At 36.4% G+C, this 27,793-nt stretch overlaps 1 protein-coding gene across 1 annotated transcript in view; it reads left to right on the top strand.

The window, feature by feature from the left end:
- LOC134368506 (structural maintenance of chromosomes protein 1B-like) overlaps nt 1–27,793 on the top strand; it is a 74,559-nt gene that overhangs the window by 30,883 nt on the left and 15,883 nt on the right. The window contains exons 13-18 of the mRNA XM_063084951.1: nt 9,009–9,143; nt 9,383–9,499; nt 10,964–11,070; nt 17,910–18,051; nt 18,932–19,077; nt 20,481–20,634. Of these exons, the coding sequence (XP_062941021.1) occupies nt 9,009–9,143; nt 9,383–9,499; nt 10,964–11,070; nt 17,910–18,051; nt 18,932–19,077; nt 20,481–20,634 (801 nt within the window). The remainder of the gene's footprint in view (nt 1–9,008; nt 9,144–9,382; nt 9,500–10,963; nt 11,071–17,909; nt 18,052–18,931; nt 19,078–20,480; nt 20,635–27,793) is intronic.

Below are 27,793 nucleotides of genomic sequence, written 5' to 3'. Positions count from 1 at the left end.
AAAATGTATAAATAAATAAATTGTTGATAGATATTGCTAAATTCTCATCAAAAGAAAACCTGTAGTAGAGTGTGCATGTCCCTACATTGCAGCACTGGGTACTAGCAAATATTTTAATTTTTGTCAATCTGATTGATAGAAAACTGTAGTCTAGTTTGATATTCATTTCTTAAATTATAACAAGTTGAACATTTCTTCATGTATCTATTGGTTCCTTGTAAGTTTTTCTTCTGTGAACTATGTGTTTCTTTTCTGTGCACATTTTTCTATTAGGTTGTTTGTTATTTTATTACCTATTTTAAGTTATTTGTATAATGAGTAAATGACTCCTTAGTCATATACTCTTATGTCGTAAATCTTCTATGTTTGACTTTTGTATTAGCTTTATTAGGGTATAAGGAGCAAACCTTAACAGTCACCTATTTTAAGTGTGGGATTGAATACATATTGACAAATGTATGTCATTATGTAACCACCACCACAATCATGATATAGATCATTTCCAATACCCCACGCCCACACACAATACCATTTTTGTGCTCCTTTACACTCAGTCCCCTCCCCTAGACCCCTTAGGCCCGGGCAACCCAATCTTTCTGTCATTACAGTTTTTCCTCTTCTAGGCTTTCACTTGAATGGAATCATACAGTAAGAAGTTTTTAGCCATGCTTTCTTTACTTAGCCTAGTGATATTGATACTCATGTTGTGTGCGTGTCAACAGTTTATTCCTATTTATTGCCAAGTATCTTTTTGACCCTTGACTTTATTCTTTTTTGTCATACATGTGTTTTTCATCTTTATGTAGCCAAATTTATTAATCTGTTATTACTTCTGGATGTTGTGATGTATCATGCTTAGAGAGATATAATTCTTTCTTAAGCTCACAAAAGAAATTCAATAGTGCTTCTTTCTAGTGCTTTTGTGTATTTAATATTTACATTTTTTTATTCCTTTTCAATTTATTTTGATGACTGGGAATCCAGCTTATTTTTATCAATTGACTTGTCATTTTATAAAAGTATCATTTGTTGAATATTGTATTCCCCGCACACACTTGAAATGTCAACTTTAGATACTACATTGATAGAATGCTTCCAGATTATTTATTTTTCCTATCTAGCTTTCTTCTTTTGTGTATACAAATTACCAGTTACTGATTCAAGGACTGAATCAAAAACTTGATTTTTGGCAAGGTTACTTAACATCTTTTAATCTTTTTCTGTAAGCATGAGACCACATTTTATATTTTAGTCTAAGGTATACAAAGTATACAGCTTTGAAAAATTTTACAAACTTAGGTCTAGGCACAAAGAAATTTCTTGGAAGATGGCAACTTGAAATGAATCTTGCACCCTATCCATGTCCATATTAAGTTCCTACCTGGTTTTTGTTTGTTTGTTTGTTTGTTTTAATTTACTTTTTCATTATACATTCATTTGGGGTACAACGTTGATTTTCAATAATTGTGTAGAATGTGTGGTAGTTGGATCAATATATTTAGCTTATTCATCATTACAATATGCAGTCATCCCTTGTGTCCATTGAACAATTCCTCATTAGCCCCCTTCTTTTTCCCCTCCCCTCCCCTTTTCCACTTACAGTTTTCTAAAAGTTCAACATATTACCATGATTGTTGTTTCTTTTTTCTTTCTCTCTGCCTCTATTTATTGTTCATTTGTTTATTTATGGATTCAGCTCCCAGCTATGAGAGTGGTATTTCTCTTTCTGTACCTAGCTTGTTTCACTTAGGATAATTTTCTCCAGGCTCATCCATGTTGTTGCTAATGGCAGAAGTTCATTCTTTTTATGGCTGAGTAGTATTCCAATGTTTATATATACCACAATTTCCTTATCCAGGCATCCATCTATGGACATATAGGTTGGTTTCATTGCCTAGCTATTGCAAATAGAGCTGCAGAAAAAATGGGAGTACAGGTATCCCTTTGACCTGATGTTTTCCAAATCTCTGGATATATCCCCAGGAATGGGATTGCTGGATAACATGGCAGTTCTCTCTGCAGTTGTTTGAGGAACCTCCATACTGTTCTCCATAATGGATGTACTAATTTACAGTCCCAGCAACAGTGTAGGATGGTTCCCATTTCTCCACATCCTTGCCAGGGATTGTTCTTCTCTGTCTTTTTGATAATAGCCAGTCTAACTGGGGTGAGATGATATCTCAGTTTGGTTTTGATTTGTGTTTCCCTGATGATTAGTGATGTTCAGCATTTTTTCATATACCTTTTGGCCAATTTTATGTCTTCCTTTGAAAAATGTCTATTCAGCTCCTTGGCACATTTTTTAAATGGATCGTTGTTTGCTATAGTTGTCTGAGCTCTTTATATATTCTGTATATTAGTCCCTTGTCAGTTGCTTAGTTGGCAAATATTTTTTACCATTGTGTCGGATGTCTTTTCACTCTATTGATTGCTTCCTTTGCTATGCAGAATCTGTTTAGTTTGATATAATCCTATTAGTTTATTTTTTCTTCTGTTGCCTGTGCTTTTGGTGTGCTATTCATAAAGTCATTGCCCAGTCCTATATCCTGGAGCATTTCTCCTACGTTTTCTTAGAGGAGTTTAAAGTTCCAGGCCTTATATTTAGGTCTCTAATCCATTTTGAGTCAATTTTGGTATATGGTGAAAGGTACAGATTGTTTCATTCTTCTACAAATGGATATTCAGTTTTCCCACCAGCATTTATTGAAGAGATAGTCTTTTCCCCAGTGTATATCCTTGGGGCCTCTGTCAAAGATCAGTTGGCTGTAAATATGTGGGTTGATTTCTGAGTTCTCTCTACTGTTCCATTGGTCCACATGTCTGTTTCTATGCCAGTACCGTGCTATGTTACAGATTTGTAATATAGTTTGAAGTCAGAAAACTTAATGACCCCAGCTTTACTTTTTTTGCTCATGATTGCTTTGGCTATTTGGGGTCTTTTGTTGTTCCATATGAATGCCAGATTTGTGTCTCATCTGAACCAAGTGACAGCTGGGTGGACATGATATCTTGGGTTCTGGGGGAGGCTGCTCGGAAAAGCTGATGCAGGGCTTCATCCTCTTCATCTGTAAAGAGCACCAGGGGAAGTATCAGGACATGGGGATCCTAAGGGTAAGTTAAATTTGTCCCATTGGGGTATGGCTGGTCTTGAATCCCAGAAAGCTAATTATTTGCTGAACAGGTAAGTTGTGGGGCTGCTGCTCTTTAGGGTGCTTTAATACCCAAACTTGATCCTCAGTGGGCAAAAAATACCTAAAAGGATTTGAGGTGTTCCAGGAGCCAGGCAACAACTTGAATAAAAAAACAAAACAAACAAAAACAAAATAAAGGAGTTCTAAGGAGATTCAGTATAGTTTTGACCCTCACCCCAACCGCTGTTGCCTAAAAAAAAAAAAAAAAAAAAAAAATGAAGAAAAAGAAAGACCAGAAAGACCTTCTGGAACTAAAAATATTTCTTAGCTACAGAATGAAGTAGATGAATTGAAGGAGAGGATTCCTGTTGTTGACAACCAAATTAGCAACCTGAGAGACCAAATAGAAGAAGCATCTCAATGAAGGGAACAAAATTGCAAAGATAATGAAATCATGAAGTAAAGATATCTGCTAATAGAGACATACCAGATAGACGTGGGGAACTTGACTTGAGAATAATAAAATCTCAGAAGGATGAAAAGGAACACAGAGGAGAGGAAACATTTTAAAAATAATTCTCTAATTTGAGAATGAATCTTAATATACCATTGAAAGGATATAGTCAGTCCCATGAAGGTTTGGTGAGAAAAGGCCCACTATAATGAAGATCTTGGTGTAATTTGTGATTGCTTAAGTTATAGAATCAGTGCTAAACAACCCTCCCTCACACTTTTCAAAAAAAATTTTATACATAAAAAATGAAGCTTATAGACTACAGAACTTGTTAGTACTGTGGAATAATAGCCACAGGAAAAAGGATTGTAGCCCAGGATACCATTTACCTTTTAGGAATCTGCAGACAAGCAGATTCAGAGACTATGTCATTCATATACTCCATGTGACAAAGATACTAGAGAAAGTACTCTAAGCACCACAGGAATTAAATTGGACCTAATTATAATAAATTAACAGTGCTAAACTAACAGCAAAACCAACATAATAGTAATGGAGAGAGATGTAAATAAGTTCCAAAGTTCTCATCTGTGAAGAGAGGAAATTAGAATATTCTAAAGATTGAATCTTGAGGGGTAGGAGGGTAAGAGGTGGAACCAAAGTTTAAACAAAAGAACAGATAGCAAACCAACAAAAATGAATGAAAAGAACAAAAAATGGAAGGAATAAAATTTTTGTATAATAGACATTACGGTAAATGAGTGGATTTAATTTTCCCATTAAAAGACCAAGGTTGTCATAGGTTAAAAAGCTAAATGTGTCGTTTACAAGAAGTCATCTTAAAATTGAATGTTGAAAATAATGGCATGAGCACCTGACAAATGCAAACAAAAAAAGTAGTGACAATATCAGACAATGTGAAATTTAAAGTTAAAAATCCTTGGGTTGTATAGTACACTTTTAATAAAGATTTATTAAATGTCTTGAACAAAGATGTTATGTAGTAAGAAACAAAGCTCTCCATTATAAACCTGTTTGCAGCACACAGCACCTAGGTATTTAAAGTGAGAATACTTCTTAATAAAGATGAAACTTATAGTGAAACATTTTAGTGGTATGACTCGAAGTTATTCACAGGCTTTTATGCTTTAGTTTCCTCATCAGTAGAATGGGAATAATAATAGCACCGATTCCATAACCTTGTTAAGGGGATTAAGTAGGTTAATAGATAGAAGCTGCAAAGAACATAAGGGCTCAATAAATGTGAAGTATAATGAACAATACCCATGAAACACTTAGAGGAACTGATCACATGCTGAACGCAATAGAAACCTCAACAGTTTCTTAAACGTACACGTTAGGTCACCTTGATCATACTCCATGAAGTTAGAAATAGTGACCAAAAAAAGTCTTTGCCTACATAGAAATTCAGTGTACTTGGAGATAGTTTAGGGATCAACAAGGAATCAAGAGGCAAATTACAAAATTCCTAGAAAATGATGAATATGCCTCCTACCATTATTTTTGAGACACAGTAAAAGCTGCATCAAGAGTGAAATGTTTTAATTATTAAAGAAGAAAGATGAAATACAAGGGAAGTTATTACTCAACTTAGGAGATTAGAACAACCACAAAATACCAAAAACATAAAAGGGAATTACTTTTCAAAGCTGAAATTAATTACATCTTAGAAAAGGGACAAATGAATCTAAAACCTGGTTCCTTTGAATGACTAATACAATAAACTCTTTGCAACCCTAATGTAGGAAAGAAAAGCCAGAAGCAAACATACGTGATCCGGAATGAGAAAATTAAAAACCTTTAAAGAATCTTAGATGCAAATAACTATATAGTTTAAAAAACGGAAAACCTGGAAGAAATTATTTTCAGAAAATGGAAAACCTGGAAGAAATTATTTTCAGATCAGGAATGAGAAAATTAAAAACCTTTAAAGAATATGAGATGCAAATAACTATATAGTTTTAAAAATGGAAAACCTGGAAGAAATTATTTTCAGAAAATATTAATTACCAAAATTGAACAGAAAAATGTGGGACATTTGAAAAGACAGGCAGTAGCAGGCATTATGTAATTGGCTGGCCCAGTCCCCATGCACATCTTCCTCCTTCCTTACCTGCCTCTATTGTAGAATCATAAAACACTAAGAGGACTTGATTTCCCAAGTTTCCTTGTGGCTAGGGGTGGCCATGTGACAGTTTTGGCCAATGAGATATAAATGTAAGTGTTACTGTTACTTTTTGCATTTTCTTGTACTTGACTAGAACACAGTCAAGAGGCCTGGAGCTGTAGCAGCAATCTTGCAGCAAGAGAAAAGCAAGCACGATATAAAAGCCGTTGAACTAAGAAAGTGAGAGTGGGTGCCATTGTTGAGCAACTGCATCACCCTAGACTGCTTTGGTTTGGGGGAAATAAAAAACCAATATATTTAAAGCCACTGTTAGTTGGCTGATCTACCATTTGAAAAAGGCTTAAGGAATATAAAATGGTACAGCTGCTGTGGAAAATAGGATGGTGTTTCCTCAAAAATAGAATGATCCAGCAATTCTACTTTGGGGTACCTACCCAAAAGAATTGGAAGCAGGGTCTCAGGGATATTTGTACACCCATGTTCATAGCAGCATTATTCACAATAGCTAAAAGGTAGGAGCAAGTCAAGTGTCCATCGATGGACGAATGGATAAAAATGTGGTATATACATGTGAGTACAGTGGGCTGGGGGAATGGAGAATGAGTAGTTTAATGGACTTAGAGTTTCAGGTTTACAAAATGAAGAGTTCAGAAGATTACTGCATGACATTGTAAATATTTAAACACTACTGAACTATACACTTAAAAATAGTAAAGATAGTAAATTTTATGTTACGTGTATTTTACCACAATTTAAAAAAAGAAGACTCTGGGTTTATAGCTAGGTGAGGTCTATGTGAAATCATTCTAATGTTGTGTAAACCATTCTAGATCATGCAAAATATGGAAGCTTCCCAGTTCATTTGATAAAGATAGTATAACCTTAATATTAAATACTATAAAGATAGTAAAACACTAAAACTAAAGACTGACTTCCCTTATGAATATAAATGTATAGTTTATATTTGTGCACCTCAAAAGGGAAAAACATATTCTCACAATAGGAATAAATGTAAATATGAAGGCACAGTAACTCCATAAATATATGCAATTGTCATGAGTCAATTAAGAAAAAAAGACAAAAGGAGAGAAATAGAGAGTAGAATAGTGGTTACCAGAGGCAGGGAGGGGGAGGGGCCTGGGGACAGGGTGGTGGCCCAGTACAAAGCTACAGTTAGAGAGGAGGAATAAGTCCTGGTGCCCTAGGGTGACAGTACCTAATAATATTGTATAGTATATTTCAAGACAGCCACAAAAGAGTATCCTGAATGTTATAACCACAGAGGAATGAATGTCTAGGTGAGAGATAATGCCAATTATTCTGATTAGAACATTGTACAATATGTGCATGTGTTGTAACAACAAGCTGTGTCCCATAAACAGCACAATGAATAAAAAAAAATTTAATTTGAAAAGAAAAGTATGTCTTATTGGACGACATAAAATAACATAAAGGAAAGACATGCTATATTCATAGGTTAGAAGACCTTCCATTAATATATAACTTGGATACAATTTTAATTAAAATACTACCAAGGAGTTTTTAATTGATAAAATGATATTCTGGTTCTTACAAGTGAATTTTCTTGAGACTAGTCAAAAAATATATAATAAAAGAGAGTGAGGTAGGACTTCCTCTGCTGGCACACAGAATACTCTGAGAAACCATCGGAATCTAGTTGATGTAGTATTGGCATAGAAATGGATAGATAGCAACACTAGGAATTCCAGAAGTAGAGCCCAGTATATTTGACAATTCTGTATATAACAAAGATGACATTTCAGTTCAGAGGCAAAAGGATAGGTTATTTAATAAATGGTATTAGCACATCTAGAGAAAGTAATTTTGTGCCCCATCTTATGACATATATAAATTCGCGATGGATTAAAAGATGAATGCAAAATAATTTTTAAATGAGGATAAAAGCCATTGTGTGCATTTCTTTTTTTAAAGATGACCGGTAAGGAGATCTTAACCCTTGACTTGGTGTTATCAGCCCCATGCTCTCCCAAGTGAGCTAACCAGCCATCCCTATATGGGATCCGAACCCATAGCCTTGGTGTTATCAGCACCACACTCTCCTGAGTGAGCCATGGGCTGGCCCCTATTGTGTACATTTTTAAACAAGTTTTCAATGAAGAGCATAGGCTGTATCCTATGGAAGAACTCTTTGCAAATTGACATGAAGAAGACATTATGATAGAAACACCTGGGCGAGGGATAGGATTAGATAATTCAACGAATGAAGAAATCCATGTGGTCAGTAAACATAAAGAAATGTTTTATATAGAATATAGTACTTGGGAATACAAATTAAGATTACTTTATGCCTATCAATAAGACATGGAAAATAAATATATATGTAAAATGCTTATTGCAGGCAGAGATGTAAGGAAAAGAGTACTCACATTAGTTATAGAAATGTGAATTATTACACCTTTTGGGAAAGCAATCCAGTATCAGCTATTAAAATAAAAACGTGAATACTTTTGACCCATGAATCTCACCCAGGGAATTTATTGCATGGAAATAAAAACACCAGTACTTGAGGGCATACGTGCAGGTATGCTGTACTGTTGTTCGTGGTGGCAAAAACCTGGAAACAAAGTAAATGCCCATCATTAAGAGAGTAGTTGAATAATTTTGGTACAGTCCCTCTCCGGAATAATATGCACCCATTGAAAGAATGAATTTAGAGCTTCATCAGTTGAGTTTTGTGAGTAATTGAATGAGAAAAGTAAAATGCAGAAACGCACTATCCATATGATTCTAAATTTGCAAAACAAGCCTGAAAAACCAACACAGATAGGTGAATATATATATATACCTCGCGTACTTGTACGTCATAAGTACTTGGAGTAAAAATACAGAACATGTACGAGGGAGTTAATTTGTTTGAGTAACAAGGTGAGGGAAGGGAGAAGGGAATGGGGGCGGCAAGCAGAAAGACAAGGATGCCTGGAAAGTGAGGCACTGAGTCACGCCATCCTGCTGATGCCGTTTCTCTGTGTTGAGGGGAACACGTCCACTCCCCGTTCTTCATTTTTCATACCTAGTCCTTTCCTGTTGGAAAGTATATTCATTTTTTGAGGAGTTTTATGGCATCTTGGTTATTCCAGATGGCTAATGTACTTAAACGCCTGGTCTCTTATAAGGAGGGGAGGTAGGGTATTGTTGTATGTAGAAACCAGTGAATTATTACACATGAAAGCACTTTGAAAAGAGAAAGTGCTTTTCTACTGTAAAATGTTCTTATATTTCTCTTCTTTTTTAGGATTTAATGAAGACACTCCGCAAGGAAACATATTTGAAACAAATACAGACTCTAGTCCAAGGAACTCATGCACGACTCAAATATTCGCAGAGTGAACTAGAGATGATAAAAAAGCACCTTGCTACTTTTTACCAGGTACTACAGACTTACACAAAATGTGATGGAAATTAGAACGAGCAGAGTTTCAGGAATTCATGTACTTTTTAGATACTTTACCTTATGATTGAGGTTATATTATTGTCCTTTAATTATTTTTATGGTACTTAATCTTGTTATCAAACTATACTTGAATTCCTCTTAACTCATGTATACCTTTTTTATTCTAAAAGGCACCTATCATGCATGTTGAAATTTTTTTTCTCCTTTGTTATTAGGAACAATCTCAGCTACAAAGTGAACTACTAAATATTGAGTCTCAATGTACTAAGTTGAGCAAAGGAATCAAAGAAAGACAACAAAGAATTAAAGAATTTCAAGAAAAGATCGATAAGGTCGTAAATGTTATATTTATTATTGAATGACATACAGAATATAGTTCTAGACCAGATACCAGATTTAGGACTTCTTGAGTGTGTGCTAAAGCAAAGGATGATATAGTTAACACTGTCCTATCAGAGACAACACGTAAGCTAAGTTTTATTGGTTTGCCAAATTAGTTTCCTTGCATCTTTTGAGAACCGCTGTTGCCCATCTTGAGACAGTGACCAGTGCACACTCCCTTCTGTTCAACCTCTCATTGCCCAATGGAAAAATTAGTCTCTTCCTTTCTCCCACTGTCCTTGACACCAGGAGGGACAGAACTATCATTTAGGTTATCTTTTAAGGCTCCTCAATTACTCAGTAGTTAATTTTTCTAACATCTATTAAATGCCAGGCATGGTGCTTGACTGTTTAGACAATAAAGATTTGGTTATCTAGACTCTGCTTATAAAGTGACAGGAACTTTCTAATTTAATTTATTCCCCAGTTGGTTATCTCTAATCTTCCAAGTGTTATTTGTCAGATAATGACTCTGTAACTTCAACCCATTGCTTTTAGTTCTGCTTTTATCACATGATTTGAAACCGGACTCATGCTGCTCTTTAATTATCTCTATTTCAGGTTAAATATCCCCAATTTCTTTTATCATTTCACATTACCATGCATTTAAGGCCAGTTTTGGTAATCATCCCCTGGAAAATGCTTCCTTCCCACCCCATCCCCACATGCACTCTTTTGTTTGTCAATGCCTAGAAGGAAGCACAATGTCAAAATATTTTCTCACCGGTACAGAGTATCATGGGACTCTGTGCATATAATCATAACTTTCCATGATTTGGATTATCTGCTTATTCTAATTGGATCAATCTACTGCATCAATCTTATTACATTTATATTTAATGTACATTCAACTAAAATCTGAACCTTCTTATCATGTCCTGTTGTTAAGACAGGTTTCTCTCATCCTATAATTGTACATAAACTCAGGAGTTTAAAAATATTTGAGCTAAATTTTATTTTGTTGGATTTAGCTCACTCTAGTTTTTCCACATCTTTTTGATTCTTAATTCTCTGCTCCATTCCTCTCGATTTTATACTGCCTAAGATGCTGTAGTACCACTCGTAGATAAAGAATATTTCCTATGTTTACATAGAATGTTATATTTTGGTGTGACTAAAGTGAATGACTAAATCATTCCAATTTTATATTAAACACTTCATAAAACCAAAACACTTAATAAGGCCAATTTGAAAGATTTCTTTATGGGTTTTCTGAATAAGAAATTTGAAAATAGATGGACGTAGCATATGGACTTAAAGGAAGAGAAAGCACTGGCTCCTCAGAATAAAGTAACGTTTGGTAGAATTAGTTTTTGACCTAATCCGCAAAAATATGAGGGAAAATTTTATATTGAAGCATTTGTCTATATGTTTTGTAAAATTATTAAACCAGCTGTTTTAAAATAATTTAAAAGGTAGAAGATGATATTTTTCAACACTTCTGTGAAGAAATTGGTGTGGAAAATATTCGTGAATTTAAGAACAAACATGTTAAACAGCACCAAGAAATGGATCAAAAAAGGTATTTTTATTAAAAGATGTTTGCAAGCAGCTTACATGTATATAAAAGTAATAACTATTATTTCATAATTAAGAGGAATTATGCCTGAGGTAATTTTTATTTCAGTTCCTCCAGAAATAGCTAATAAAAATTCATATTCTTCTACAGAGATCTAAATCTTTCATTCCATAATTTCTAAAAGAAAGCAGAGATATACAATATCAGAGAATGGGGGCATAATTACACTTGCACTGGTAATTAGAAGAATAATGTGACACTAATTTGCTTGTTTGTCTGTAAATATCCATATAGGCAGATAAAATTGATAATTTTCAATAAATAATGTATTACCAAAAATTACCCTAAACAAGATAAGAAAAATCGAAGGATGCAAGCAACCATAGGCAAAGAAAGTAAAAATTCTTCCTTCCCACCCCATCCCCAACATGCACCAAGCTCACATGTTTTCACAGGTGAATCATCCCAGCAAAATTTAAAGGCAGAGGTAACTTCAGTGTTTAACGTTTAAACAGATGTTCAGTACTTGAACTGTTTCAGAGTGTAGAAGAGGAAGAAACGCATTTTTTATGGAATAAACATAATATTGATGACAAAATTTAAAAAGGACCACATATATAAGAAACTAAAAATCAATCCTACCTGTAAATATCCAGATAAAACACGGTTAAATAGAAACCAGGAGTACAACAACAAAATGGATATACCATTATCCAGTGGATATCCGAAATATAAGGATGGCTCAGTATCAGGAAATCTATTGCTGTAATTCACCATGTTGATGGTCAAAGGAGAAAAATCACATGATCAACTCCAGGGATGATGAAAAAGGTACTTGACAAATTTCAACATCCATGCCTTATTGAAAAATATTTTAGTGTGAACAGTTAGATTCCTGTGATAAGACAAAATACATCTCATTCGAAATCAGCATTGTGGTTTTGTGAAGTAACACTAGAAGTGTAAAAAGTCAGAAACAAAGGATACTATTTAGTACTACCACTGTTATCTAACATTCTTCTGGAGATACTAGTCAGTAGAGCTAGACAAGAAAAATAAATAGGGTATAAAAATTTGGAAAGGAGGAGGTAAACTCATAACTGTTTGCAGGTTATATCATTTATATCTGGAAAACACCAGACAAGAAATAAAAAACTATTAGAAACAAAATAATTCAGTCATGTGGCTGGATATAAATATTAAAATGAAACTTTTTAAAAATTAAAAATACATAATAATTAATTCAAAAATTTATAGTCATTTTATATACAAACTACCTGTAACACAGAATATTGGGAGAAACTATCCCAATCATATCAGGGAAAAACGTAAAGTACCTTTTAACTAAGAAATAAACTTACCAAATATGAAAAAATATATTTTAAAAAAGCCTTAAACAAGAATGCAAGATATGAACAGAAATATGAACATAAAGGAAAGGGTTACTAGTTCTTTTATAGTTAAAGTGAATATGATAAAGAAGTTTGTTTCTCCCTAAATTACTATAAAACTTAAATGTCACATTAATACATGGATGGACAAGTTTGGTTTTTTTTTAAACTTGATAAGTGATTCTAAAATTCATATGTAGAACTAGCCAAGAAAAATCTGAAAACGGTAATGAGAAAGGATTAGAACTCCCAGGTTTTAAAACATAGTGTAAACCTTGAGGTACTGGCTCATAAATAGAGTCCAGAAATAGATCTATGAGGAGAAATTTGATACTTTACGTGAATGGAGAAAAGATACACTCTTCAATTATTCATGTTGGGATACATGTGGCAGGAACGTGGGAAAAAACTGCTTGGATCCCTTTCTCATTCTTTAGGATCACACTAGTTCCAGCTGAATCAAAGATTTTAATATAAAAAAATGAAGACATAAAAATACTAGAATAAGTCATGGGACAATTTAAAACAACAAGGCCTTATTAGGGAAGGCCTTTGAGTATGACATAAATCCCAGAAGCCATAAAAGAAAAATTGACAAAATGCAAATGCAAAGAAATTAAAAAAAAAAAATTGTGTGGCAAAAACACCATGAAGAAAATGAGAAGATAAATGATACTCTGGTGGAAATAAACACGCCATCTGTTGAGAAATAGTAAGAGTGGCTGCCACTGGGGAGGTTGAAAGCATAGAAAAGAGACATTTTCCTTTTTGTATATCCTTATACCTTTTGAATTTTGTACCATATGTATATATTATCTATTCAACTATAACATTTAAATCTAAAAGTAGCATGTGCCTCTTGGAGAAAATAGAGAAAACTTCCCATTGTCCAGAAATACAAACTGTTGACATTTTGTCCCACTTCCTTGTATTTTTTCTCTATAATTCTTTTAAACTTCATTTATTTAACACATATTAACTATGTAAATATCTGCCAGGCACCCTTCTGGGCACTGAGGGTAGTAGACCAGAGAGATCAAGCCCATGCCTGTTCTAAGTCCTTTGCATTTCCATGTACATTTTAGGATCAGCTTTTCGGTTGTTGTAAAATACCTGCTAGGATTTCGATTGGGATTGTGTTTAACCTATAGATCAATCTGGAAAAGATTGACATCTTAAAAATACCAATTCATGGGCATAGTATCTATCTTTATTCAGGTCTTTCTGAATTTCTCTTATTAATGGTCTTTAGAGTCTTTTTGATAATAGCCACCAAAAATTTTTTTAAAAAATGGTCTTTGGTTTTCAGTGTACAGGTCTTGTGCATGTTTTGTTAACATTTATTTGTAAGTCATATCTTTATGCTATTGAAATGGAATTGTTTTAAAATTTGAATTTAAAATTGTTTGTTGGTAGTATATCAAAATAAAATTGTTTTTTGTATCCTGAAAGCTTTCTAAATTTATTTATTATTTTTGGTAGCTCTTTTGTAGATCCTTAAGATTTTCAGCATAGATAGTCATATTGTCAGTGAATGAAAATTTTTATTTCTGCCTTTTCAATTAGTATAACTTTTATTTCTTTTTCTTGCCTAATTGTACTTACTAGGACTCCAGTACAATGTTGAATGAAAGTGGTGTGAGTAGACATCCTGCCTCATTCTCATTCTGAGCGGAAAAACATTGTCTGTCTTGGTTGGGTGTATGAACTTTAGAATGCCCTTTATCTGGTTGAGGAAGTTCTATTCCTACTTGACGGACATTTTGGTCATAAATGAGTGTTGAATTTTGTCAAACACTCTTTCTGGTATCTATTGAGATGATTGTATGTTTCAGTTTTTTGTTTTTGTTTTTGTTTTTTTAGTTTCTTAATAGTAAGTACATATAATAGTAAATTATATTGATTGATTTTGGAATGTTAATCCACCTTACATACCTAGAGTGCACCCAAAATGATCATGGTCTTTTTCGTATGCTTTTTGGTTTTGTCTTGTTACAATATTGTTAAGGATTTTTACATGCATTTTTATAAGTGCACTGATCTGTAGTTTTCTTTTCTTGTATTGTCTTTGTCATGTTTTGGTATCAATCTAATGCCAGACCCATAAAATGAGCTGGAAATTGTTCTCTGCTCTTCTTTTTTCTGAAGGGGTTTGTATAGAATTAGTACTGTTTCTTCCATAAATGCTTCGTAAAATTGGCCAATGAGGAAACCTTGTCCATTCACCTTTCTTTGTGGGAAGGTTTGTGGTTTGGTTTGCTTTTTACAGTTTTTAATTTTACTAGCATTTCTAATTTATATCAAATAATATACTATTAATCATTTAGAACAGTAAATCTTTTAAAAATTAATTTTCCATTAATAAGAATAAATGCAAAACTCCTGTTAAAAATAAGATTTATTGAATTTAAAAAGTAAGTGATTTAAAGAAATAAAGCATAGTACAAGCAATACTGGAAAGGTTTTCAATAACAAATTTTCAGTTTCCTTAATAGACATAGTAAAACTCTGGTTATTTTCTTTCTGTTGGCAAACTGTGGTAGTTTGTGTTTTTCAAGGAATTTGTGCATTTTATCTGAGTTGTCAGACTTATTAACAAAATTATTCATAGTATTCTGTATCCTTTTTAAAGTCTTCAAGGTCTATACTGATGTGCTGTCATTTCTGATATTTGTAATTTGTCTTCTCTTACTAATATTTGCTAGAAGTGTATCAGTTTTATTGATCCTTTATAAGAACAGGTTGTGGTCTTACAATTTCTCTATAGATTGTCTGTTTCTATGATATTGATTTCTGCTGTTGAATGTTTCCTTCCTTCTACTTATTTAGTTTTAATTTATTCTTCTTTTTTTGGCTTTTTAAGATGAAAGCTTACATTTAAATTATGTATTTTGGACTTCTCTTCTAATATAAGCATTTCAAGCTATGTGTTTCCCTGTAAGTAGTGTTTAAGCTGAATCCCACAAATTTTAGTATGTTGTATATTCATTTTCATTCTGTTCAAAATAATCTCTAATACCCCTTGTGATTTTTTCTCTACGACTCCGGATGTTTAGAAAGAAGTGTGTTGTTTAAATAAATATTGGCAAGAGGAGGGGATTTCAAATATATTTCTGTTACTGATTTTTAATTTAATCCCATTTTGGTAAAGAATATATTCTGCATTATTTCTATCCTTTTAAGGTGACTGAGGCTTGTTTCGTGGCCTGTCATGTGGTCTAACTTAGTGAGTGTTCCATGCACACATGAAATGTGCTGGACGGAATATTCTGTACTTGGCAGTTAGGCCAGGTTGGTTGGTGTTGCTCAAGTCTTCTGTGTACTTAACTGATTCTCCGTCTAGTTGTTATGGCAGTCACTAAGAGCGGAGCTTTGAAATTTCCAAATATACAAAGGTACTTCAAACAATTCAAGGAAAAATAGAATTAAAAGATAATACTAATCTTTCCATGAACTATTTGAAGTACCCTTGTACTTCTGGATCTGTCAATATCTTCTTCTACTTTTGTCAGTTTTTACTTAATGTTTTTCAAGCCATATTATTAGGTGCATCCATACTGGAGATTGTGATGTCTTTCTGATTAATTAATCTGTTTATCATCATAAAATGACCCCTCATTTCCCCTGTCATATTCCTTGTTCTGAAGTCAACTTTAAAATACAGTAGAGTTTCTAAAGAATTCTGCCTACCACAGTGTTTACTGAGTTTCTCATAAAAGTCTAACTGGAATTCTGATTGAGGTTACATTGGACATATAGATTTATTTGAGGAGAAATGATATCTTCAAAATATGAAGTCATCCCATTTTAGAAAATAGAATGTCTCTCCAATTATTCTAATCATCTATATCCCTTATTATAATTTAAAAGTATTTTTTCCATAGAATCTGTTTGTTTATAGGTTTTATTCTTGTGAGTAGTATTCTTATGGTATTTTATAAATTTTTATAGTTGGTTTCTACTGTTGTAGAGAAATGGTCTCAAATTTCAGATTGATCTGACATCTGATAACTTTGTTAAACCATCTTATTAATTCTAGCTTATCCATTGTATATTCCAGGTATTAAGTTTGAGATGTCTGTGACATCCGATTGGAGGCATAGAATAGGCAGTTGAATATACAAGTCAAGAGTTCAAGGGAGACTTTCAGGCTAGAGGTATAAATTTTGGCATTGTCAGTACACAGATGGTACTTAAAGTTGTGTATATAGATGATAGCACCAAGGGAGCGAATATGGATAGAAAAGAGAAGTGATCCCAGGAGATGGTGACAAGTTGAGGAGATGAGCAAGAGCCTTTAAGGGAGCAGCCAGTAAGGGGACAGGAAAGCCAGAGTAGTGTCATGTTCCTGAGCCAAGTGAGTAGGTATTTCACTTCTACGTAGTCTGTATGTCTGCTTCCTGCAGCAGAAATAAATCCCTTGAAGGTTTTCTTAACTTCTCCTATAGTTGACTAGTGTGGTCAGAGAGTACGGGTAGAATTCTGCTGCCTCCCTGAGTGTGTCTTGCCTGGCTCCACCACTTCCTAAGTGCATGTCACTGGGCAAGTTACTTAACTCACTGTGCCTTGGTCACCTCATCTGTTAAATAGGGTTGATAGTATTACTTACCTCATACAATCACACAACTTAAGACAGTTCATTGACGTAAAAGCTTTTACAACTGTCAGGCATCTAGTAACCTCTCATTAAATATTACTGTTTGTATTGTTGTTCTTATCAGCAGTATCTACCACAATATTTGCCGTAGTGCTTAAGATGCTTCTTGAGCACATGATTCTGTGAGCAGGGTATGTGAGGGAGAAGGGAGGGCAGGATGAGCTACAGTTGACATTAGAATTCCTTATGAGGAGTTTGTGAAGCTTGGAAAGTAGGAAAGTACATCAGGATGGAACACGTTCTTAAGTTCCCAAGTTTGGATTTATGTCGGAATAGCTATTCAAAAAGACTGACTAAATAATAAGAATAAAAACATAAACTGTAATTTAAAGAAAAAGAAGTGAGGGTACCCCCATACATTACAAAAGATGTAAGAAATATATCACCTGTATGCAATGTGTCAATCCTGATTCAAAGAACTGGTAATTTTTAAAAAATTAATAAGACCATTGGGAAATTTGGCAATGATAGCAAATTGATATTAAGGAATTATCATTTCTCATCTGTTATAGTTTGTGATTAAGAATTAAAATTCATTTCCCTTTCAGAGATACATACGAAAATATTTACAGATGAAATTACATGAGGCCTGGTGGGAAGGGGCAGTGAGTGTGGTTATAGACGAAACAAGATTGACCAAGAATTGATAATTATTACAGTTGAGTGAGAGCTACATAGGGGTTCATTACAGTATTCCTTCTAGTTTTGTATTGCTTTGAGACTGCCATAAGGGAAAGTTTAAAAAATCAAAGCACTCTGCTTACCAATTATAATGGTTGACTTTATTATACTAGATTAGAATTGGAAAAACGAAAAGCTCGGCTTAATAGTCACCTGGAATATAGTCGCAGTCAGCTTAAGAAGAAACTGCATAAGGTCAACGTGTTAAAAAAAAACATCCGGAAATGTAGAGAAGACATCGGTAACCTAAACAAGGTAATAGTGGGTGGCTGAAGTGCCTCTTTATTGAAATTGTAATGTCCTTCCTTGAATAAACGTGTCGAGCTCCTGAAGGTTCATAAGAGTGATAGAAGGAGTTGGGGGCAGATTTGAAAAATACTTCAGATCAGCAGAGCTTGATGAATTATGGGATGTTGAGGTTCGAGGGTGGGCAAGGGGGGACGCTCCCGATGACTGCTAAGTTCCAACTTGGATGATTGGTGACAGTAGGATCAGGTTAAGGAGAGAAAATTCTGGACCGGTGGAGCTTGAATTGCGTTTGTACCATCTAGATGGCAGTTTCCAGCAGGTAGTTAAAGAGTATGTAGATAAGGGGAGAAATCTATCTAGGCTGGGGATTCAGATTTGGGAGTTGCTGGTTTATGGGAGTCCATTGAAACCATGTGAGAATGGCTGAGACTCCCAGGCAGGGAGGTAGGTAGTGAAGAGCAGTGGAACAATGATGGGATTCTGGAAGGTTGCTAGTTAGGTTCAGAGGAGAGCCAGAAGAGGTGGTGTCATGGAAGCCCCAGAGTTTCAGGAAGAAGGACGTGAGGAAGGGTGTCAGAAAGGTACAGCCTGGAAAATGTCTGTTTAATTTCCTAATCGAGGCCGTAGCAAGACCCACTTTCACTGGACAGTGGGAACAGAAGTCAAATGGCCGTGAGCTGAGGAGTGAATCCAAATGAAGGCCGGAGGCAGGTAATGGTTACCAACTTCCAAAAAGCATAGAATGAGAGTGTGGCACAATCTATAATAGAGGTTCAGGCAGCACCCAGAACAATGAAATGGCTTGGTTTTATTGGTAATACGGTCATCTGTTGACCTTATTCGCATAAAAGATGGTAAATCTACAGTTCAGATCTTCCCCATTCAGGCTGAAGAAAACTGTCGGCAAATCCTGGAGGAACTCATGGCAAAGCGGCAGCAGCTTAAAGACGTATTAATCACTCAGAATTCCAACATTGACAAAGCTCAAACTCAAATTGAAGAGGAACGGAAGAAGGTTTTGGCTGTTGAAAGGTAATTAATAATTGATCAATTTCAAAGACCTAGCCAGAGTTTAAACATGTATACCATCGATATGAAATTTCAAACATTCTGGGTTTGGATTTTTTGGCATCTGGCTGGAATGGGGATCCAAACACTTTGGTGTTATAACACCATGCTCTGACCAACTGAGCTAACCAGCCAGCCCAAATGTTCTAATTTGGGGGAAAACCAAGAGAGGCGGTTAGTTGTTTAGAGTAAATAATTCTTTCTGGTGGGTGAAAACATGAACCTGTATAGAGAGTCCCTTACCTTCAATCCTTCTTGATACTGGTATCTTCCTGCTGTACAGAGATTCCCTGTAGTCTGTGCAGCTTAGCACACAGGGTCAGAGAGTAGAATGTAGAGCCACACTGCCTGCTGTCATGTCCCAGCTCTGCTGCTTACATAGTATGCCTTAATTTCCTCATCAGTAAAATGGGATAATAATAGTGCCTACCTTATAGAGTGCTGTGAGGATTAAATGAGTTTATATTCATATGACACTTAGAATAGTGCCTGGAACACGATGAACATACATTAGCCATGATTGTGATAACACTTTGAATCGGCTGGCATGTTGGACCAGAATGACATCTGCTTTCCTGTAGGATGGACACGACCATGGGTGACCAGATGAAATGACTCTGATTTCGATCAGCTTCACGGCATTTCACAATTTTCCTCACTGTCCAAAGATCTTCAGCACTTCAGAAAGCTCTTTGTCTAAGATTTTTCAGTAGAATTAAAGTCTGCTCCCTCTTGAATTTTTACACTTGCATTTATCTCAAACAAAATCATTTGTTTTCCTGTTCTTCAAAACCATACAGTCCTTCCTTCTTCCCTTCCTCCCTCTTCTCCATCCTGTCCTCTTTCTAGGTCCCTTTAAAATCCCACACCATTTCAGCTGGTAAAACTCAAACCCTTATTTCCAGGTAGAAGGCTTACATTAGTGGTGGTGGTGGTAAAGAAACTTCAGATTATTAGGTGTGTAATAACAAAACTGTCTTACTTGGTAAGACATGTTTCTTGCAAAGAGACTATTTCCCTTGGTTTGAGATTCTAAAATGTCGAGCTTATATTTGAGGGATCAATGCAGCTTGAAAAATTATACGGATTTAAAAATAAAGTAACTAGGAAAGCACTGTACATTTGTTAGCCCTGATTAAAGCAGTAATGGGTATTATTAAAAAAATGTTCCCTTGGATTAACATTACATTTATGGCCTTTCGCAAGAGTGTTAATGTGTAAATTACAAGTATCAATGAGTGAAGTCTAGAGCTTATAGCAATAATAGGAAAAAGTATTTTGTCATGGAAGTTTATAACATACATTTCTCTTCCCTGGTGCAACTTTATACAATGAATAATATCACTTTCATATCTGTGTATTTACAGGCAAGTGGGAAAGTTGCAAAAAGAAGTTGTTCTCATTCAAACTTCTGTGGAAAAGAAACGATTAGAGAAACATGACATGCTCCTTGATTGCAAAGTTCAAAATATTGAAATAATTCTTTTGTCGGGATCATTGGATGACATCACTGAACTGGAGGTATTCAAGCAAATGATTTTAAAATATGTGCAGTTGTATGGAAATTACTGCAGTGCCCTTTGACTGCTTATTCTTTCTCTTGTTCTATAGCTCGTTTAGGGGCAGGGAAGACATCTTCTTCCAGGAAGGAAAAAGGGCAAAATGGTTGTCATTCCAGAGGATTAGCCATTTTACATATTTATCTTTTCTCTTTTGTTAATCATGTCTCTTTAGCTCTACAGGATGGATCTGTGTTTCTTACTTATATATTAGATACCCAAAAGAAAACAGAATTACAGCTATTGGAGTTGAGAACTTTTTGCACAATGAAGTGCAGGCAGTATGCAAGTCACCTGCCAGCAGGAGCAGTTCCCTGCACTCTCCTAACATTGCACTTAATGTGTGGAGGGATCTTGCTCTGCACTTTCACCCACAACTGTATCAAGGTGGTTCTGGGAAGATACAAATCCCACTGAGTATCTCCACGTGGTGAGAGTGCACGGAGAGGCAAGAATGGACACCCAAGAAATCACGAGATAAAGCCAAGGCCCACCAATGGTCGACATTTCCCTATTGGCCTTTTTTTCCTTCTTTTTCACCACATTTCTTTTATACAGGATATTTTAGGTTGGTTGCAAGTATATGCCCGTATTTTTTCTCCCTTATGTTAGGGAAAGAGGACTGTACAGTTCAGCTAATCCACAGTATATTGAAAGAAGTTATTTGCTTTGCTTCTCAAGTCATCTGTGAGTTTTTACTGAGTGTGTTAGTCGATCTCTTCTCTTTGGTCTCCCTTCCCCGTCCTCCTCTCCTTCCTACTGCGCTTTCAGACACTCAGAAATTCACTCAATTCTATCCAGTTTTCAGCTCCATAAAAGGCCTTGGGGTCCTTTGGGTTACGCAGAATGAAACGTCTATAAAAGAAGCTTTTCTCTAGCTAATATTGACCAGTTCTCATAGCATAATTCTGGTGTGGTACTACACTCAAAAGTCTTTGTCTTTTTTCTCTATTTTAACAGAGATCACATTCTAGACAGGAGGTAAGGAAAGGAGAAAAGCCTTTCCTGGCCACAAATAACACAAACCCAACTCAAATAGCTTTAAGATTAAAGAAAAGAAAGATAGAAAGATAGAAAGTGGGATAAAGGGTTGGGGTGGAGTGGAGGAGGTCTCACGCATGGCTGAATCCAGGAACTTGAATGCTGCTGGAACTCTTTCTTGCTCAGTACGTATTGGCTTTGTTCTCTCTGATCGACTCTCTCCACGGGGCTGGAGCTGTAAGCACTGGCTTTGACTAGAGGGGAAAGAAAACTTTCCCCTGCCCTGTCTCAGAGAAATCTTGTCAGAGAATTTGGATTGGCTTATTCTGGGTCATGTACGCACTCTTGTGTGTGTAAAAAGACGGGAAGAGGGGCCTGTTACCAGCAGAAGGAGGTGGGAACAGAAAAGCAGTGCTCACTGTGCTACTGAAAGAAATGGAAAGTCTGTTTAAAAAGGTAAGGTAGCTTTAAAAGAGGTTTGCTATAATGGAATAGAGGAGGAAGCAATTTTAATGACTGACGTCTACATAAATGTTGGTCAGAAACAATGTTTCTGCTCTGGCGTTAGTGAACCTTTGGGAAAATTTTCCAGCATGCCCACCTTCAATGTGAAATTACTTATTTATTAGCATGAAAGACTTCCATATTTATGGAAGGGTATTTCAAAGCAGGTATAGTATTAGGACTTTAAGGTGAATTCAACTTGAATCGTTATCTAAAAAGAAAAGTGAGACTTCCACTTTGCAGTTCAGCATGTAGAGGCTTGCAAGTTGCCACTCTGACCTAACAAAAAATAAAAAGTTGAACAAAGTGAAAAATCAATAATTTATTAGATTCATAAGAGAAGTAAGGTCACAGGTGAAACTGCTGCCCCCAAAATTGGGGAGACAGTTGAATACACAGTGTAGCAATTTACTGGAGGAGAAACCCATGAGCAGAAACCTCCATGGGGAACCGGTGCCACTGCGGTAGGAAAACCTAAACTGTAGTTTCTGAATTGCTGGAGGCTCAGTGTCGAAAAGTCTAAGAGAATAAAAAAAAAGAGTCTGGTTTCAGGGGACCCACTGAGTGGGGCCTCCCACACTTTTGTAGGTGTTACTTCCTGAAGCTCTACCAGGTTCTCCCTGTGAATATCAGAAAAAATCTACTTGAGCTTAAGGCAGGGGGAGGAGAAGAGGAAAGATTCTGAGAGCTAGAGAATTCCCTTCTTCTTAAGGTCTGCCCTCAGGTGAAACGACTTAACTAGAGCCCAACCTTCCGAAGTTTATATTAGCACCTAACCCCTCTGGGGGAAGGGAAATACCCAACCCCAGTCAACTCGAGCCAGAAACACTTGTGAAGTTCACAGTCCGTGGACACAAGCTTGAAAAGACTGAGACCTAATCATAGGAGTGTAGAAGGCTTCTCCTCCCCACACACCTCACCACCACATTACTAAAGGCCTGTCTACAGCACTTCCTTTCACCCAGTACGTCACGTTCGACTATCAAGAACAAAAGTACAAGACACACTAAAAGGCAATAAATACAGTTCGAATAAATAGAACTGTCATCAGAACCAGACTCACATATGGCAGGGATCTCGGAATTCCTGGACTAGGAATGTAAAATGACTGTGATTAATAAGCTAAGGACTCTAATGGAGAAGGCAGACAACCAGAAAGATCAGGTGGGCAGTGTAATCAGAGAGATGTTGTGTTCGTTTCTGTTGCTTATAACAAAATACCTGGAACTGGATGATTTATAAGAAAAGAAAATTAATTGCTTACAGTTTCAGCTGGGAAGTCCAAAGTCCAGGGAACACATCTGGTGAGGGTCTTCCTTGGTGATGGCTTTACAGCAATGCAGAGGTCTCACATGGCAGAAAATGGCTGAGAGAGAGGACCTCTCATGTGCTCTTCGCTTAAAGCTTTCTCGGAACCATGCCCATGACCACCATTGTTAGTCCTTCACTAGACATGATCTTCAGAATCTAATCATTTCTTCAAGGCCCCACCTTTCTGTTACCATAATAGGATTTCCCACCTCTTTACACTTTCACAGTGGCGACCAAGCCTCCAATACATTAAACTTTGGGAGGACACAATTCAATCCATTCAATCCATAATAGATGGAAATTCTAAGAGAACAGTAAAGAATTGCTAAAGATCAAAAACACGTGAAGAATGGTTTTGGTGGGCTTATTAATAGTTTGCACATGGCTGAGAAAAGGATATCTCTGAGCTTGAGGACATCTCTATAGAAACCTGCAAAGCTAAAAAGCGAAGACAAAAAAAGACTGAGGAGGAAAAAGAACAGAATATTCAGGAATCATGGAAGAGCTACAAAAGGTATAACATGTCTATAATGGGAATACCAGAGGGAGAAGTAAGAATTAACAGAAGACATATTGGAAACAATGACTGAGAATTTCCCGAAATTAATGTCAGACATCAAACCACAGATCCAGAAAGCTCAGAGAACACCAAGCAGGTGTTTGGTGGTGTCTTTTCAGACAACATCAAAGGCATGCCTTATGAAATAAATAATTGACAAGTTGGACTTTATTTAAATTAAAATTTCTGCCATGGAAGAAACTGTCAAAGGAATGAAAACACAAGCTACAGACTTGAAGAAAATATTTGCAAAAGTCATATCTGATAAAAGACTTATCTGAAATATATAGAAAGGCACTAAGCCCAGCTGAAGTAGCTGCCTGGAGTCCACACAGTTGTGCTCCCCCAAAGGAGATCACACCGTACCCCGCTATCTGTGGCTCACAAGTCTTCTTCACAATCTTAGAACCAGAAGTGCTGCTGGAGGGTGTTTTATGGTGTGGAGAGGGGTGGGGGGTAGCTGTGCCCTCATCCTCAAGCTAGAACTAAAGCTGCAAAGCTACACACTCCCTTTGGGGGAATCTTTACCCCTCCTAGTCCACCTGCAGGGACTGAGCTGAAGGGGTGCATTGCCCCTCGGGAATTGTTGTCTTAGTTGAGAAGCTTCTTGGCTGAGCTAAGCATCTATGTATTCCAGGGCTGAGCTGATGTAGTGCTTCACATCCCAGGGAAACAGAGCAGTGGCTGAGGTGAGGGGCTGGACAACTCTGGTACTCTGCATCCCTGGAGCTAGACTGTTATCTTAGAAACTGAGCTGCTGAGAAACCCCTTCCCCCGGGGAGTGAAGTCAGCTCTCTGCTACTCCCTTCCCCCCAGAGCCTAAAAATCTGCACCCCTCTATTCTGGGTTTTTGCTGCCATTGCACCTGGCCTCTGAAGACTCAGATAGTGCTAAGTCCCACTGTTTCAGGGGCTAAAGTCACCACTACAAGGTGTCTCATCCCCTAGGAACTGAGTGACAACTAAGCCCCATTTGCTGTGCTTCCCAAATTGCAGCCATACTCTGCTCCCCAGGTCCAAACCTCCAGAGTACCCTTTTTCCCCCAGAGTCGGGCCAGTGCTGTGCTCCCTTCACACCCCACCCCAGGGCCAGAGTCACAGCTAACAGAGCCCAAGCTGCCAGGAGGGCTGCAGCCACTGATCCTGGTGCTGTGGGAAGTCAATATCTAACCCTGCACAGTGTGTGAACCTGTACCCCAAGACCTAGGTGCTACAATAAGCTTGTGAGACACTGAGCCCTTAAGACCAGAAATTGAAACTACTAGAAGGAAACGTAGAGAAAATGCTACACAAAATGAGAGTGGGTAGTGCTTTTTTGAACAAGACTACAAAGGCACAGGCAACTAAAGCAGAAATAGATAAATGGGTCTATGTCAAACTGAAAAGCTTCTGCACAACAAGGGACACTATAAACAAAGTGAAGAGACAAGGTATAGAATGGGAGAAAGTATTTGCAAACTACAAATCAGACAAGGGGCTAATTAACAAAATACATATGTAACTCGACAGCAAAACAACCAAATTTTAAAAATGGGCCTTTGACCTGAACAGACTTTTTTCAAAAGAAGACATACAAATTGCCAACAGGCACACGAAAAACTTCTCAACCTCACTAATCATCAGGGAAATGCAAATCAAAACAATGCGATATCTTTCTTCAGTTAGAATAACTCTAATCAAAAACAGGAAATAACAAATGCTGTTAAGGGTGTGGAAAAAAAGGAACTACTGCCTTGGTGGGAATAAAAATTAGTACAGCCATACTGGAAAACAGTATGGAGGTTCCTCAGAAAACTAAAAATTGAAATGAAACATATATATCAAAAAGGAAATGAAATGAAACATATATATCAAAGAGACATCTACACTCCCATGTTCATTGAAACACTATTCACATTAGCCAAGAGATGGAATCAACCTGAATGCCCATCAACTGATGAATGGATAAAAAAAAAAAAAAAAAAAAACCCTGTAGTATATATGCACAATGGAATACTATTCAGCTATAAAACAAAATGAAATCATGCCATTTGCAGCAACATGGGTGGAACTGGAGACCGTCATTTTAAGCGAAGTAAGCCAGGAACATAAAGACAAATACCACATGATATGTGGAAGCTTAAAACAAAATAAAGGATTTCACAGAAGTGGAGAGTAGAATAATGGTTACCAAAGTCCCAGCAAGGGAGGGAGGATGAGGATGGGTGTGGTGGCAGGGACTGGTTGACTAACAGGTACAAAGCTATGCTACCTACCCTAAGTGGGTTAATTGACAGTATGTGTATGTATTGAAAAAACACCCTATTCCCCACAAATATGTAGAAATAAATGTTAAAATTAAAAAAAAATAAAAGTTTAAAAGAATGAAGTACTGATACATGGCACGGCATGGATGAACCTTGAAGAACTTATGCTAAGTGAAATAAGCCAGACTCAAAAAGACAAACATTGTATTGTTCCACTTGTGTGAAGTACGTAGGATAGTCAAGTTCATAGAGAGAGAAAGGAGAGTAGTGGTAAACAGGGACTGAGGGGAAGAGGGTGTGGGATGTTGTGTAACGGGTGCAGAATTTCAGCATGGATGAAGAGAAGTTTCTGGAGATGGATGGTGCTGATTGTTGCACAAGAATGTGATTGCTCCTAACGCCACTGAACTGTGGAGTTTAAAGTGGTTAAAATGGTAAATTTTATGTTTTGTGTATTTTATCACGATAAAAAATTAAAAGTGAGTGAAATAAAATTAAATATTTAAAAGAAAAGAAAAAATATACAAAGAATTCTTAAAATCCAAAAATAAGAAAACAACCTGATTAAAAATTGGGTCAATGACCTTAACAGACACTTCACCAAAGAAGTTATACAGATGGCTTCACACCTACACCACTACACACCTGTGAGAATGGCCAAAATCACCACGACACCCCTATTAGGGTGGCCAAAATCCAGAACACTGACAATAGTAAATGCTGGCGAGGATGTGGAGCAGGAGGAATTGTCTTTCATTGCTGAAACCCATAGAATGGTACAGCGTCTTTGGAAGACATTTTTGCAGTTTCTTACAAAACTAAAGAATACTCTTACCATGTGATCCAGCAGTTGCACTCCCTGGTATTTACCCAAAGCAGCTGAAAACTTATGTCCATTCAAAAACTTGCACGTAGATGTTTATAGCAGCTGTATTTATAATTGCCAAAACTTGGAAACGAGCAATGTGTCCTTTAGTAGGTGTATGGATAAACTGTGGTACATTCAGACAATGGAATATTATCCAGCACTAGAAAGACATGAGCGATCAGGACATGAAAAGACATGAAGGAAACTTAAATGCATATTTCTGAGTGAAAGAAGCCAATCTGAGAGGCTACATACTGTATGATTCCAACTGTATGACATTCCAGAAAAAGCATAACTAGGGAGACAGTAAAAAGATCACCGGTTCCCAGGAGTGAGGGATGAATAAATGGAGTACAGAAGATTTTTAGGGTAGTGAAACTACTGTGTGTGATACCATTACCGTGGCTACACGTTGTTATACATTGATATAAACCCATAGAAAGTACAATAGCAGGAGCGAACGCTAACGTAAACTTTGGACTTTAGGTGACTATGATGTGTCAGTGTAGGATCATCAGCTGTAACAAATGCACCACTGTGGTAGGAGATGTTGACAGTGGGGGTGGCTGTGCATGTGTGGTTCAGGGGGGATATGGGATATCCCTGTAACCTTCCTCTCAACTTTGCTGTGAACCTAAAACTGGTCTAAAAAT

The sequence above is a fragment of the Cynocephalus volans genome, chromosome X (genome assembly GCF_027409185.1).
Source record: "Cynocephalus volans isolate mCynVol1 chromosome X, mCynVol1.pri, whole genome shotgun sequence".
Classification (NCBI taxonomy): domain Eukaryota; kingdom Metazoa; phylum Chordata; class Mammalia; order Dermoptera; family Cynocephalidae; genus Cynocephalus; species Cynocephalus volans.
The sequence above is the reverse complement of the archived record's forward strand: the minus strand, read 5'-3'. Positions and strand labels throughout refer to the sequence as shown.